The sequence below is a fragment of the Poecilia mexicana genome, unplaced genomic scaffold (assembly GCF_051168715.1).
Source record: "Poecilia mexicana isolate PSO_F unplaced genomic scaffold, ASM5116871v1 scaffold_9, whole genome shotgun sequence".
In the NCBI taxonomy this organism is placed as follows: Eukaryota; Metazoa; Chordata; class Actinopteri; order Cyprinodontiformes; family Poeciliidae; genus Poecilia; species Poecilia mexicana.
In genome coordinates, this window is record NW_028263378.1 from 21,003,900 (window position 1) to 21,016,729 (window position 12,830).

The 12,830-nt window shown below is 38.6% G+C and overlaps 1 protein-coding gene across 1 annotated transcript in view; it reads right to left on the reverse strand.

Annotated features, from left to right (window-relative positions):
* Positions 1-12,830, reverse strand: part of cemip2 (cell migration inducing hyaluronidase 2) — a 29,409-nt gene that overhangs the window by 14,476 nt on the left and 2,103 nt on the right. Inside the window, exons 2-7 of the mRNA XM_014976358.2 lie at positions 9,149-9,501; positions 8,912-9,052; positions 8,259-8,826; positions 4,245-4,414; positions 2,560-2,751; positions 1,578-1,747 (exon numbers count right to left, since the gene is read on the reverse strand). Coding sequence (XP_014831844.1) covers positions 1,578-1,747; positions 2,560-2,751; positions 4,245-4,414; positions 8,259-8,826; positions 8,912-9,052; positions 9,149-9,482 — 1,575 coding nt within the window. The 5' untranslated portion in view covers positions 9,483-9,501. The remainder of the gene's footprint in view (positions 1-1,577; positions 1,748-2,559; positions 2,752-4,244; positions 4,415-8,258; positions 8,827-8,911; positions 9,053-9,148; positions 9,502-12,830) is intronic.

The window sequence follows — 12,830 nt, forward strand, 5'->3', positions numbered from 1 at the left end:
TCAAGCAACAAAGACACAATTTTGAAATTTTGCATTGATTCGTCATCCTCAGCAGATATTTGTATTAGGCTCACTGGGAAATCTTTCATGGATATAGAAAAGAGTCTGGTTCTTATTAAGAAAGTATTGGGGCCTTCCTTCCTTCCTTCCTTATTTAAAGGAAGGACTGGCTCCAATACACACATCCCTTATTGACCAGCTGCATTGCCCGCTCTATTAGACTTACACAAACACACAACCATAAAAATGTAGCTTCAAGCCAGGGCAAGACCAATACATACAGCATACACAGACATGCAAGCATACAAGACCATAAAGAATACCGCAGAGATTAACTGTGCATCTGGGTGTTGCAACAATGGGGAATGTAAATCTCTTAAGAATAGATTAGGAACGCATAGATACATTTTGTAATTCAAGAAATTAAATACAAATTTGGACTTACATTTGTTTGGATTTCTTTAAATATAATGTGTGCTGCAGGACTGATAACATCTCTTGCAACACATGGCCATATTAAGCCACATCAGTTTATGCAACCAAGTTTTCTGAGAGCTTATCAAGTTTTGATGTTTGCTTAATTTGATTTACCCATTTTACTCTTGTTTTCAGCTGGGATTTTTGTGCTAATGATTGTGTGGGAACAGCTGTTTTGTTGCTGTAAACGCTGTATTTTATTCTACCGTACAACTGACCATTCAAACTGTGAAGGCTTGGAGATGCTTTCTGGTTATCATGACAATTCTTCGTTCATTTTCACAAAAGGAACCAGGTTTAGCATCAGATAGAATTTTCTAGACCGGTTCTCCTCCCATTCAGAAGCACCACCTCTCTGACTTTGAAGTTAACTCAGAATTGCAGCACTGACAGGATGTCTTTGAAGCAAATGAGGAACAGAGGTTTGTACATCATTTTTAACCTGGTTCCTTTAAAGCTGACTGGCTAATTTTATTGTTATTCTATGGTTGTAATGGAGAGGTCTTGTAATCAATCCCAGCCCACTGGTTTTGTTGTACTTAGCAATTTTGGCTAAAACACATCTATATTTAGATGTCTACTAAACATAATGCTCCATTTACAAGTCTCCTGAACTTTTACTTTTGGACTAACTGCACACCGATTTTGGCCTACTTATAGAGGAATAATTGTCATTGTTGAGAGGCATTTTCAAGTAAAAAGAAAAAAAAGCTCAATACAAAGTCTGAGAAATGCCATAATGTATTCATGAAAGGTTTCTTAACCTAAATTACACTGATGTCATATGCAAGTTAGTACCGGACTGTCTGCAGTGTTTAGATTTTAAATACTCTGTTTTCAGAAGGTGACATATGGCAGATCAGATATGTTATAAAATGTAGAATAAGATGAAAACTTGCACAAAGAATCTGATATGTACTAGCTAAACCAAAGATGTAAACATCTCTATTCATTTTGAAGATTTACAGTGGCAGAATCCAAACACCATTTAACGTCTCGGCATAAACAGACTCTTACAGAGGAGGCAAAGTTCTGTCACAACAATAAATGTTTACGACAATACAAACACAGGATTCTGCTATGAAATTACAAACACAGACCTTGATGTGGCCACCAAAGGTGTCACGGTTAAAGAACTGGCACAGGTTGTCCCCATAGCAAGAGTTTTCCATTTCCCCGTAGATGAGAATGTTTCTAGAGAGCAGAGCCACTTCGGCCCGCATGTCGACTCCATCGATGATCTCACCCACATGGTTGTACCGAGGCTTCCCTAAACAGCATAGAAAAGGGTCACAATTGTATTTGCAAATCACAATTTGGCACCTAGTGCTTGTCAAAATCCCCAAAAATGACGGGGTAATAAAAAGGCAACAGCTTCTACACCTCATTCTGTCAGTGACAGGAAGTTTGATTTGCTAATCTTACTACCCGCCCTCAAACCAAAATCCCTAAGTAATAAAATAGACATGAAACGACAGCTTTTTAAAAACCAGAACGTGTATATAACTTAAAAAAACAGCTGTAGATCATCATGCTTAGCAGGTGTAACACTTGCTCAGCCTGTCCTCCAAGGAACCATATAACCCTAGGCATATAATATACACCCTTCCTCTCCAGAAATGGCGTGGATGTTTATTGACCAGAGAGGAATGACATAAGGAGGCATGGCTGATAGAGGGCTTAGCTGTGATGAACAGCAGAGAATGTAGGAATGCATGAACTGAAAGGAAATGTGTCCAGATTTCCAAAATCCCTGCAGTCATCATGAGATAAAAGTTTCCAGTAAAACGTAAGCTGATAATCTCTTTTCAACTTCTAAAAACCTTACATCAACCCAACGGCTGGAAAAGAAATTAGATTCTATTGTACTTGGTGATTACCAGAGTGACATGTAATAATCTCATTTAAAGGAATTTACTGAAGAGCACGAGCTTCTCAGTGGCACCTATTTTGACTCTAAACCATTCCTGAGCTTTTTTTCTACCATTTTATCATAAAATATACATGTTTAGCACAAAAACGCTGAACTGTAAGTGAAGTTTCACTCATGTTTGCAGAAAATAGTGCTGGCTGTCGTCTCACCTTGTATCCTGACCTGCCTTCTGGTGCACTGGGGGCAGGGTAACAGGGTGAACTCTTCAGCCTGGTGCATGGAGTAGTCTGTACTGGCAACCACTATGTTGTCGCCTGGTTTCCAGGTTGGCTGGACTTCATCTTGGAGGTTTAAGACCACCTGGTCTGCAGAGTCTACCAGGAACCCCATAATAGGGTAGCCTGTTGGGTATGAGACAGAAAGCACAAGTCATTATTAGAGCTGCAAAAATATGCTAAATTGTAATAGTCGTATCAATGTGTAAAAAAATAGCAATTTGAAAGGGACTCTGAATGCAATACTTTGGAGGCAATTTTAGTTCAGTAACTAAGTATTCACACTTTGGATGGCATCAATGCATTTAGTTTGGTCGGCAGACTTGCGTTGGCCTGTAAAAACAAATTTTCTGATGTAGATTTTAGATGGTAAAATTCGCATAATAAGAAGCATAGGGGAAGTTATCACAAGTTTTAAAAATATCACTGTGGTTAAATATAAAAAAAACAGTCACTGTGTGGACTATAGGAGCCATTTCACATGAGAAAACACTAACTACTTAAACAATTTAATGTAAAAGTCTATTTAGACTTGAGACCAGATAAGAGATTTCATCCAATCTCACTGAGTTTAAGATATTTTGCCTAAAAAGAAAAGGTTAACAGCTTGGGGGAAAAAAGGATACATTCAATGTGTTTTCACTGTGATTAAGATTATAATAGTATACTATAAATGTAAAAATGTCCACTATAAAACAAAATGGCAGATGTGTTGAAGAGAAAGAACAGCACAATAATGGAAAGTCAAAAAGAAAACAGAAAACAGGACATGAACTGATTTGGCTATTGGATTTGTAAAATTGGAACCAATCAGACTCGTTCCTTGATGCTGAGTGGAGTTGCTCTGTGTTCAGTTAGTAAAGCATTAAGAAAGAAACCAAACCACAGTTTTAAGATGTTTTAGTCTCTTGAAAGTTGTGCTAGTGCTGCAAAAAAAAAAAAAAGAAAAAAAAAAAGAAAGTTAATGTTACACATTCACAGTCTAATTTTCCTCGATCTAGAGTTTGGCACACAAACTCTAGATCGAGACATATTCCAAATATATCTGGAATATATTTGGAAACATAATCCAAAATCTAGCACAGACAGCTGAGATAGTTTTAATGTTGCGAAAGGTATTTTTCAGTTGAGCCCAAAGGATCTTTGGTTCAAAGAGTATTAGTTCACATAGCAGTTTTCTCAGACAGAAACCCTGGGAGGTTGTTGGAAAATACATGAATCAAGGTTCTCATCAAATCATTTTCACTACTTTTTAAGTTTTTTTTACCTTCATAGCACAACAAGACTTTAGAACATATAGTAAAAAAAAATGTTTAAAAATCAAAGCTGAGAGGATCTGGACAATCTAAATATCCTCATCTGTATTAGGAATTTTTCTCTGACATACGATACAGTAAGAGGAAGCAAAAATAACGTCAGAGGGAGAAAAAAATCACATTCCAGAGACTAGAGTTTCCATAACAACTGCGGTTAAATTACCATTACTCAAATCTTGGCATCTGAATTATTCAGCATTCACTGAGATATTGTGGAGCAATCTATATAGAAATAGTTTCCACAATCGGATACATCTGCAGAAAGAGAGAAACTTGACAATAGGCCTATTATTATATTCTCACCATTCTTCCACTCGCTGTAGGCCGACACAGAGAAATCCACTCCTTCCACAGTGGTGAAATTGCGAGTTGCAAGAGCTCTTCCACCTGTGTTGAGGTTCTCGTGTTCCTTCACGTCCTCTGAGCATGACTCGTTGCCTCCTCCGACCACAGAAACCAAGGCCCACGCCTGCCTGAAAAAAGAAGACGTACCAGAGAATGACGGTGTTTCATATTTCCACTGAAAAACAATGATGATGATGCGGCACTTTGTTTAAATCCCCAAACTGAAAAACTACTGCATAAGCAAACCCAGCGAATACATAAAACAGGAGCAAAACCAGCAGGCGGACTGCCTCACTAAATCACCTCCTGTGGAAATTTCACACTTGACCTCGAGCAACATGGATGCTGCACCCCTTTACTTCAACAGACCTGATTTCAAAATAAAATCATGCTTTTATGTGTGCTTCATAGCCTTCCTGTGGCAATCTCTGTTGCTTGTGAGAATTTTTCTACCATATTTTTCTTTCCACTCAGTTTTTCTTTGATATGTTTGGATACAGCACTCTACACATGAATCTTCTTGAGCAAGGATGTGTAATGATCTCATGACTTATTGTCAAGCAAAAATCATGTGTTAATGATTGTCTGCTGGAGAGCTGTGGAGTCAACAGTCTACCCCTAGATTTTGTGAATAATGTATATTATATAATTGTGGGGAAATTATTCCAAGCCAAAATCATCAAATTTAATCAGAACATTAAACAAATATACAACTTGATGCAATGGTTAAAAAAAAAAAATTAACAGCTGAAGCATCGCTAAGAAGCACCAGAATGAGAAGACAGACTCAAATTCAGAGAAATTATTACGTGTCTGACTGTCGTGTCTGACTGTCATTTGCAAAAAGGAATCTGAATGATGATGATGAGTCACAGAATGATGTAAATTTCTTCCATTGAGACATAAAAATCCCGATACTTCAAAAAGATTAGTTTCACACTGCACAAATCAACGATAATTAGATGATTCTGCTCAAGTTAGATCACAACAATGGATCTTACAAGTTGAAAATGAAACTCAAAGCATTTGAGTGGATGAGATTTAGGCTGTGAATATTAACGAGTACTGGGTGTACTTCTGAAAGCATATGATCTAAATCAAACTTCAGCTGCCGATTAAAGACCATTATTATGAACATTTTAGAGCTTCATCATAACACACATTGACCAAACCCTACGTAAACATTGCATGCTAAGTCCATGTCATAAAACTTTTCTAATCATTCATTAGGACAAAAAGACAGTTGATATCAGCAGACTGGTTGCAGTGAACAATCTTACATCTTACAGTAGGCTCAACATTTCATTCTCCAAATGCAACCTGATGAACCCAAAATTCACCAGATACAAACTGTAGGTCAAATTAAAATGCTCTTTAAAAGGGAAAATATATATTCTTAAATGAATCAACATTTTTGTAAGAAATTGAGAGATTCACTACCAAATTAAGGACTTCCAGACACTAAATATATCCTCTGTATTTTTTTTTTTTCATCATCACACCCTTATTCCCAACACTAGCTTGATGTCAACAACTGCATTGTTTGCATGGATCATATAATGTGCAGAGACAGAGGTGAATTCACAACAGACCAACATAAACACCTCTTTATCCATGTGTGAGTGTGCTACTCCTAGACAAAGACTGAACAGAGGTCAACTGAGACAGGAAGGCCAGTCGACGCACATTAAACCAACCAGGGAGAATTCCAATGGATTTGGGAAAGGCGACTATGCTTTCGTCATGAACATGATGTCCAAGTCAAGAGTTTGGATACACCCTGCCCTTTCAAAATGAATGCGTTTGTGTGTACACAAATGTATGAGGTGATAAGGTGTTCAAGCTATGAAATGCTGTGGCACTAAAGAGTTTAAAGGTTTACAGAAAGCTCCACCTCATTTGGTTCTTCCAACAACAATATCTGCAGTTTTTTCAACAAACATAAACTGAACCTTTGATATGCAACTGAAAAAAAGGAACACACACACGCGCACACACACACACACACACACACACACACACACACACACACACACACACACACAATGTCTCAGTTTAAAATTAAAACAAGAAACTTCATAAAATAACCTGAAAAAACACAGGTGTACTGTTTACTATTGGCAAATCCAAAAGCAAGCTGTACTGGAAGAAAAGAAGAAAAAAAAAAACTACAGTGGCATGGAAAAGTATTTGCTTCTCTTACAGATGTCTTGTGCTTTTGTGTCACACTTAAATGTTTCAGATCAAACTAATGTTAAAATGTAAAAAATAGCTTAAACTGAACCCCCAAAAATTTATTTATTTATTAAGGGAAAGAGCTTGGATTAATATAATTTTTAAAAATCAAGTTCAATTTTCTTAGTCATAACCTGGCCTGATTACGGTCATATCTGTAGAATCAAGACATTTCTTTACTAGAACCTGTCTTTCAACATGAAGTAAGCTAAAAGATCTCACAATGCCGGTGAGCCAAAGAAATAAAAAGAAAAAGCTGCTTCGATCTGTCAGTCTTGAAAGTCTGACAAAACTTATCCTCAAGTAGAAATAACACAGACATGTAATGAATGTGTGAATTGTCTTACATCCTCCTTAAAACCAACAAAGCAATCAAGAAATGAAGGCTTTAAAGTGGCCTAGTCAAAGTGTGGAATTGAATCTCATTGAGATGCTGTGACACAACCTTAAATAGGTTGCTAATCATCAAAATGCCTCCATCGTATCTGAATTAAAGACAATTCCAGAATTGTCTTTAATTCAATTTTGGAGTCTCTCCAAGTAGAGAAACTCCAAAATTGCCATAATGGAGTTATTTTGATCAACCCTGAGAACAGAGGATTGAAATTCCTTCACTGTGATGAAAAAGACTCGGTATTATTACAATAGTTATCATAAACATTGTTACCATGGGTGATTCAACCAGTGATTAAGTTTAGGGAGTAATCGCTTATTTCACATAGGGCCAGGTTGGTATGGGTAGTTTTTTTTCCCACTTCATAAACAGCATTTTATATTTATTGATAGAACATGTTTGTTTCTAATGATCTTAAAAATGTAGATGTAGAAAAAAAAAAAAACTGAAGAAACGTGTTAGAGAGTATATACATTATCAGAGCTCTATATGGAAAAACTAAACTACTGCTAGTAAATAAGCACCTCTAAGAATAAACATGATTATGTGACTCATGTAAACTACTCTAAAGTGGGAGTGGGTTTAAGGGGAATATGGTCAGAAACCGCAATGCTCTGGCACTCACCTCCAAATGGGAAATGTGACACTGAAGGCATCTGAGGACCTCAGCGCGTCCAAAAGCAAATCACACAGTTATGGGAAACGGTGACCTTGTACATACTTGGACCTGAGTGATAGTAACAAGATATCTGCCACTGAAAGCTAATTTAAAACCCATCAACTCCTACTGACAGAACTACAGACAATGCACATTTCTCTTTCTGTTCTTCTGAGATAATAACCATATGGAACACAGAATCCCCTGAATTGCCAGATTTTGTGCAAATGCTCCAACCTCTGACCTGAACCCTCTTATCCTGTGTGCGCTTCCTTTTTCTGGCGCAGTGCGATACAGCGAGAAGGCACAGGAAACAGGAAGACAAGTAACTGGGAAAGATTCAAGTGAACACGTTAAATGCAATGGTACATGAAAGGGGGGCATCATTTTTTCCACTGAGGATATGCGTGGAACAAAATGTTGGTCCTCTACGTAGAGAGGGTTCAAAAGTGGAAGTGTTTACTTTAGCTGTCAAAAAAACAAAAAAAAACAATCACTTTCTTTATCAGGCCCAGGAGACTGAGAGTAAACAAGACACTCCTAAAGACGTTTCCCCTCCACACTCATTGGGGAAGCAGAGGTCTTTGTGAGACACTTGCCAAACATAATTTCAAAAAGCTTAAAAGCCAATATGGCTCCCACAGGAGGAATCCAGACATGAACCGTGCTGGTAATGTGTTGTTACCTGTATTTAAGATCGTCAGCAAATTGGCTGCCAAGCACCTCTTTAAAGGCTTTCTTGGTTTCTTCCAGCAACCCCTTGACCGCAGAGTCCCCGACAGCCAGCGCGACTATGCGACCCGCCGGCAGGGAGCGGAGCAGCTGAGTGAGTTTCCGACTGTCGTTCCGAGAGTTGTGGGTGTCAAAGCGCTCGGCGTAGATCAAAGCAGATGTGTCCTGGTCGAACACCCGGAAGTTGATCCCTCGGCTGAAGTTTTTCTGGAAGGCATAGCCTCCGGTGGAAAGCCCGGACGAGGGGATGCTTCGGGTCAGCAGAGACCAGGAAACACGTTCTGTGCCATGCAGCTCTAGAGTTCCGCCGCCCATGACACCGATGAACTTGCGGCCCATGACAGGGATTTCGGGAACAGCTTTGCTGTCCGAGCGACCCAAGAGGGCGATTGTGGCACGGGACCGGTAGCGGCATTTAGGTGAACCAATATGAAGGGCACCGCCATCTTCTATGAGGATGTAATGTGTTCTCAATGTTATGTTTCTGGTTCCATCTGCATTGTCAGCAAACACTACACGACCTGTGAGAAATCAAATGAAATGCGTCTTATAAATGAAATTGCTTGCTGAAGAATGCAAAACATTACGCAAACATCACAGTCTCACCTCCTGATTGGATGGTAAGCGAACGAAAGGTGGCGGAAGATTCCAGTCTATACAAATCCCCCCTACGGATAAGAATATCCTTGTTTGGTTGGTGACCTGGATTCCACTTGCTCAGGGATAAGTGGTGGTCTGGACAGTTTTCTATGAGTACAATCGATCACAAACATTAGAAACCCAAACAGTAGGAATTTGACAAATTTTGAGAAGACCCCAAAAAAGAAAACATGCAATACTAACCATCTAATTTGTCTCCACTCGCAAGACTGAGGGCAAGTATAAGTGTAAAAACGAAAGCCCCCAGCGAGAGTCCGCAAAAGATAAGAGTGTTTTTCCTTTGCCATACGTTCAGAGAAGGACCTCTGCGCTGACTTTCCACCGACAGGCTGGGCGTAGTTCGTTGCTCCAGTCGCAGGCCATGTGGCTTCAACGGCGGAGGTGGTGGAGCTTTGGCAGGTGGAGGCGAGCGGACTGGAGCCACCCGACCGGGAATGTAACCTGGACACCTTTGATGGTTGCTGTGAGATGGAGCCACAAATGTGGGGATGCGGCCTGGGCAATCACTCGTCGGCATGGTATTCCTATCCGCTTATCTGAGGACGGAAACAAAAAAAGAACAAGGAAGATGAATAGAGTGAGGAAAAATATATTTCCTGATTTCAGGTCTACTTATGACATTCAACTTTCAACTGATAGAAAAAGTATAAACAATTAAGTGGACTGAAATCTTTTGAAAGGAATTATTTTTGAAAAAACAAGTGTTAGTCATATAGACAATTCATAATTCTTACACTCAGGTTAGAGATAAAAAGTTGTTAAAAAAAATCAGACAATAAAATGGAGGAATAAACAGAGTTGAAAAAGAGAAGGTCAAAGTAGAGGTAAACACAAGAAGAACAGACATTAGAAGTGAGTAGGAAAACAGTAGGAGGTAAAGGACCCTGGGGGTGTGAGTTAAGGGCTAGGACAATCAGAGAATCCCCCACTAACCACCAAGTTTGAGGGCTAAAGGTTAATATCCTTGGACTTGATTTTTAAAACACAAGGTAATTTGTCACATCAGCGGCAAACTTCTTCTTGGATGATTTGTCTAGAGCGGGATGACACTGGCTGCTCTTGTCAGCATTAATGGATCACAACATAACAGAGCATTCCAAACACCAAAACACAGCCAAACAGATGGCACCAATTACTGCGGGGAAGAGGGAGAGCGCTTCAGCTGGAGCTCGACTGTTTAGCATAAATGGAGAACACAACGCCAAGAAACTGAGGCCACGGATAGGTACACATCTTTATCATCATCATCATCTTAAAATAATGTCCTAAGGAATTTAATTCCTCGGAAATAGTCTAACTCCCATTCCAAAACTTTGCGCAAATATTTTTTGAAGAGTGGGAGAGCCCCTCATTCGTTCCCAGGGACGAGGCGGGACAGCCTTATTAGTGTGCAAACGGACTTTTGCCAGATTATGAGACATGCAAACATAAAGAGGTCAAGTGGGCAGAAGCAAACACTTAGCATACTCTGGATATAAAAATATGTACACACACCCCAATTGAAATGTCAAGATCTTGCGGTTTGAAAACAAAAAAAAAAAAAGAAGATAAATATTTTGCTGAACTTTCTCCACCTTTAAGGTCATCTGTAAACCTCAAATGAAAAACAATCAGAGATCTTTCAAGAGGAAAAAGAAACAAAAAATCTAAAACATACTGGTCCCATAAGTGTGCATCTCAAGGAGATGTGGATGTGTTCAGAAATAATAATCACATTCAAACCCATGTTAAGCATATCAATACACATAGGCTCTCATTTAACGTGTGTCATTAATCTTGAATAAACTTTCAATGTTCTTCCAGGCTTATCCTGACATTTTCTTAGTCAAAAATTATGATCCCTCAGAGATTCTAAAAGATCTAAACATGCAAATGCATTTTAAAGGCATGAGATAGAAAAGATTTACAATCAGATAAAGAAAACTTAGCGCAATCATGACATTACAAAGAACTGGACAAGGTCCAGACAAAAAACTGGTCAGTGAGTGCACCAAGAGCCCTGCAAATCATAGTAACTGAGCTGCAAGAAATGTATGCAAGTAGCGTTCTTGTACTACATGTGATAAGAATCTCATGTTCTGGGAGTATCCGCTTGGGGTAAGGTAGCTAGAAGAAAGCCTATTACGAATAATAACGTACAAGGGTTACAAAATTTCATAAAAAGTCTTCCAAATACACATCTTATGATGATAAACGCAAAACTGAACATCTTTGGGACATTTCAAAAGGTAATATGTGGTCTAACTAAATAAAAAGCATATCTACTTCATGCTTTGTAAACTTGTTTACATACAGATGTAACTAGGTGCTTAGTCAGGACGCATGCAGAAATTGCCCAGTCGATGTTGCAACAGAACCTTCAGACTTCTGCTTCAAAGCTGAGGGTGAAATGCATCTTTCACAATGACCTAAAGGCCCAACACCAAATCAACAAAAGAGTGGTTTTGCAAGTAAAAGGTTATGGTTTCAGCCAGAAAAACCTAACCAGACTCCAAACCAGAATCAGATTGAAAAAAATCATTGGTGTGATCTGAAGAAGGCTGTGCAAAGAAGATGCCCTGGCAAAATCACAGTTCAAGTGGTTTTATTTTATTTTATTTTTTAAAGAAAAGTGGATGAAAGTTGTCAAGTTCCTTTTAGAATCTATGCTCTTAGCTCACTTTTATTCTTACATTTAAAAAATAATAGTTTAATATTGGTAAGATGTTACTTTTCCACTCTACTCGGAGTGCAAAAATATGCACTCTTTCACTAAACACTACAACCACTTTCCTTCTTTTCCTATATACACTTATACCGAGACTAGCAATCTAAAGCCCAGCCTAACTGTGAATAAACAAAGTCGTCTGTGCGTCAAGAAGCTTCTAATTAGTATGTGTTAAGTATACAACAGATTATATTTTCTCGGGAAGGAAAATCAGAAGTAATGTTATCAACTGTTCAGTCACTAGTTGCAGTTTACCCTTGAAAGAAGACAAAATATTTGTGTTTCTTCCTGTTTGACAACCTCTTTATCAAACCTGATACACACAAATACGTTGTAAAGAAATTTGTATCTTACAACTTGATGAGTAGGACAGTCAAAGATAAATGTAGATGTGAATATATGAGGGAGATTTGACTCATTACACATTCACAGGTGCAGACGCTCACACTAGAAAACAATAACCTTGTCCAAAATGCAAAAAGTCACAGAGTGATAGAAGCACAGATGAGCGAGAGAGAGGAAAGAAGAAAATGGGCATTTATCGCAACTGATACCACAATCACAATATTTATCAACACAGCATTGCAAGATTTTCTAATATCGGAGTCCTAAAAGGGAGCAGGAAAGTTCTCTCTACTGACAATCGAAAACTGCCTCAATGAAATCTAGAAAGGCTGCATCGCGCTGACCAATTAGCACACACAAACAAACAAACAACAACAACAAAAAAAAGCCATTGTCTTGATGAGTAAATTAGTCATTGTTTTGCTCAAGAGCAACAAACAAACCTCTTCAAGTCCTCAACAAAGCAGTTCACAATAAGGGGCAAGTAAGACAATAGCCCTGTGATTTATGCAAGCCACGAAATAAACCAGGCGCAACACTCTCTGGCTTATCTACGTCAACATTCCCCTTGCAACACGTATAAAACATTTATTGTACATATCAAGAACCATCCATCTTACGTACAGCGGGGCCGTCAGAGGCAGAAGTACAATGATGGCATTATGTTTTGGATGTACACTCTCTCCAGCCTGAGGATCCCATTATAATGTGTATTTTCTTCCCACTAACGAATTTACATGGACTGTAAAACACATCTGGGTAAGGAAATATGGATAATCACTGCAAGACTTAAAAAAAAAAAATAGAAATAAA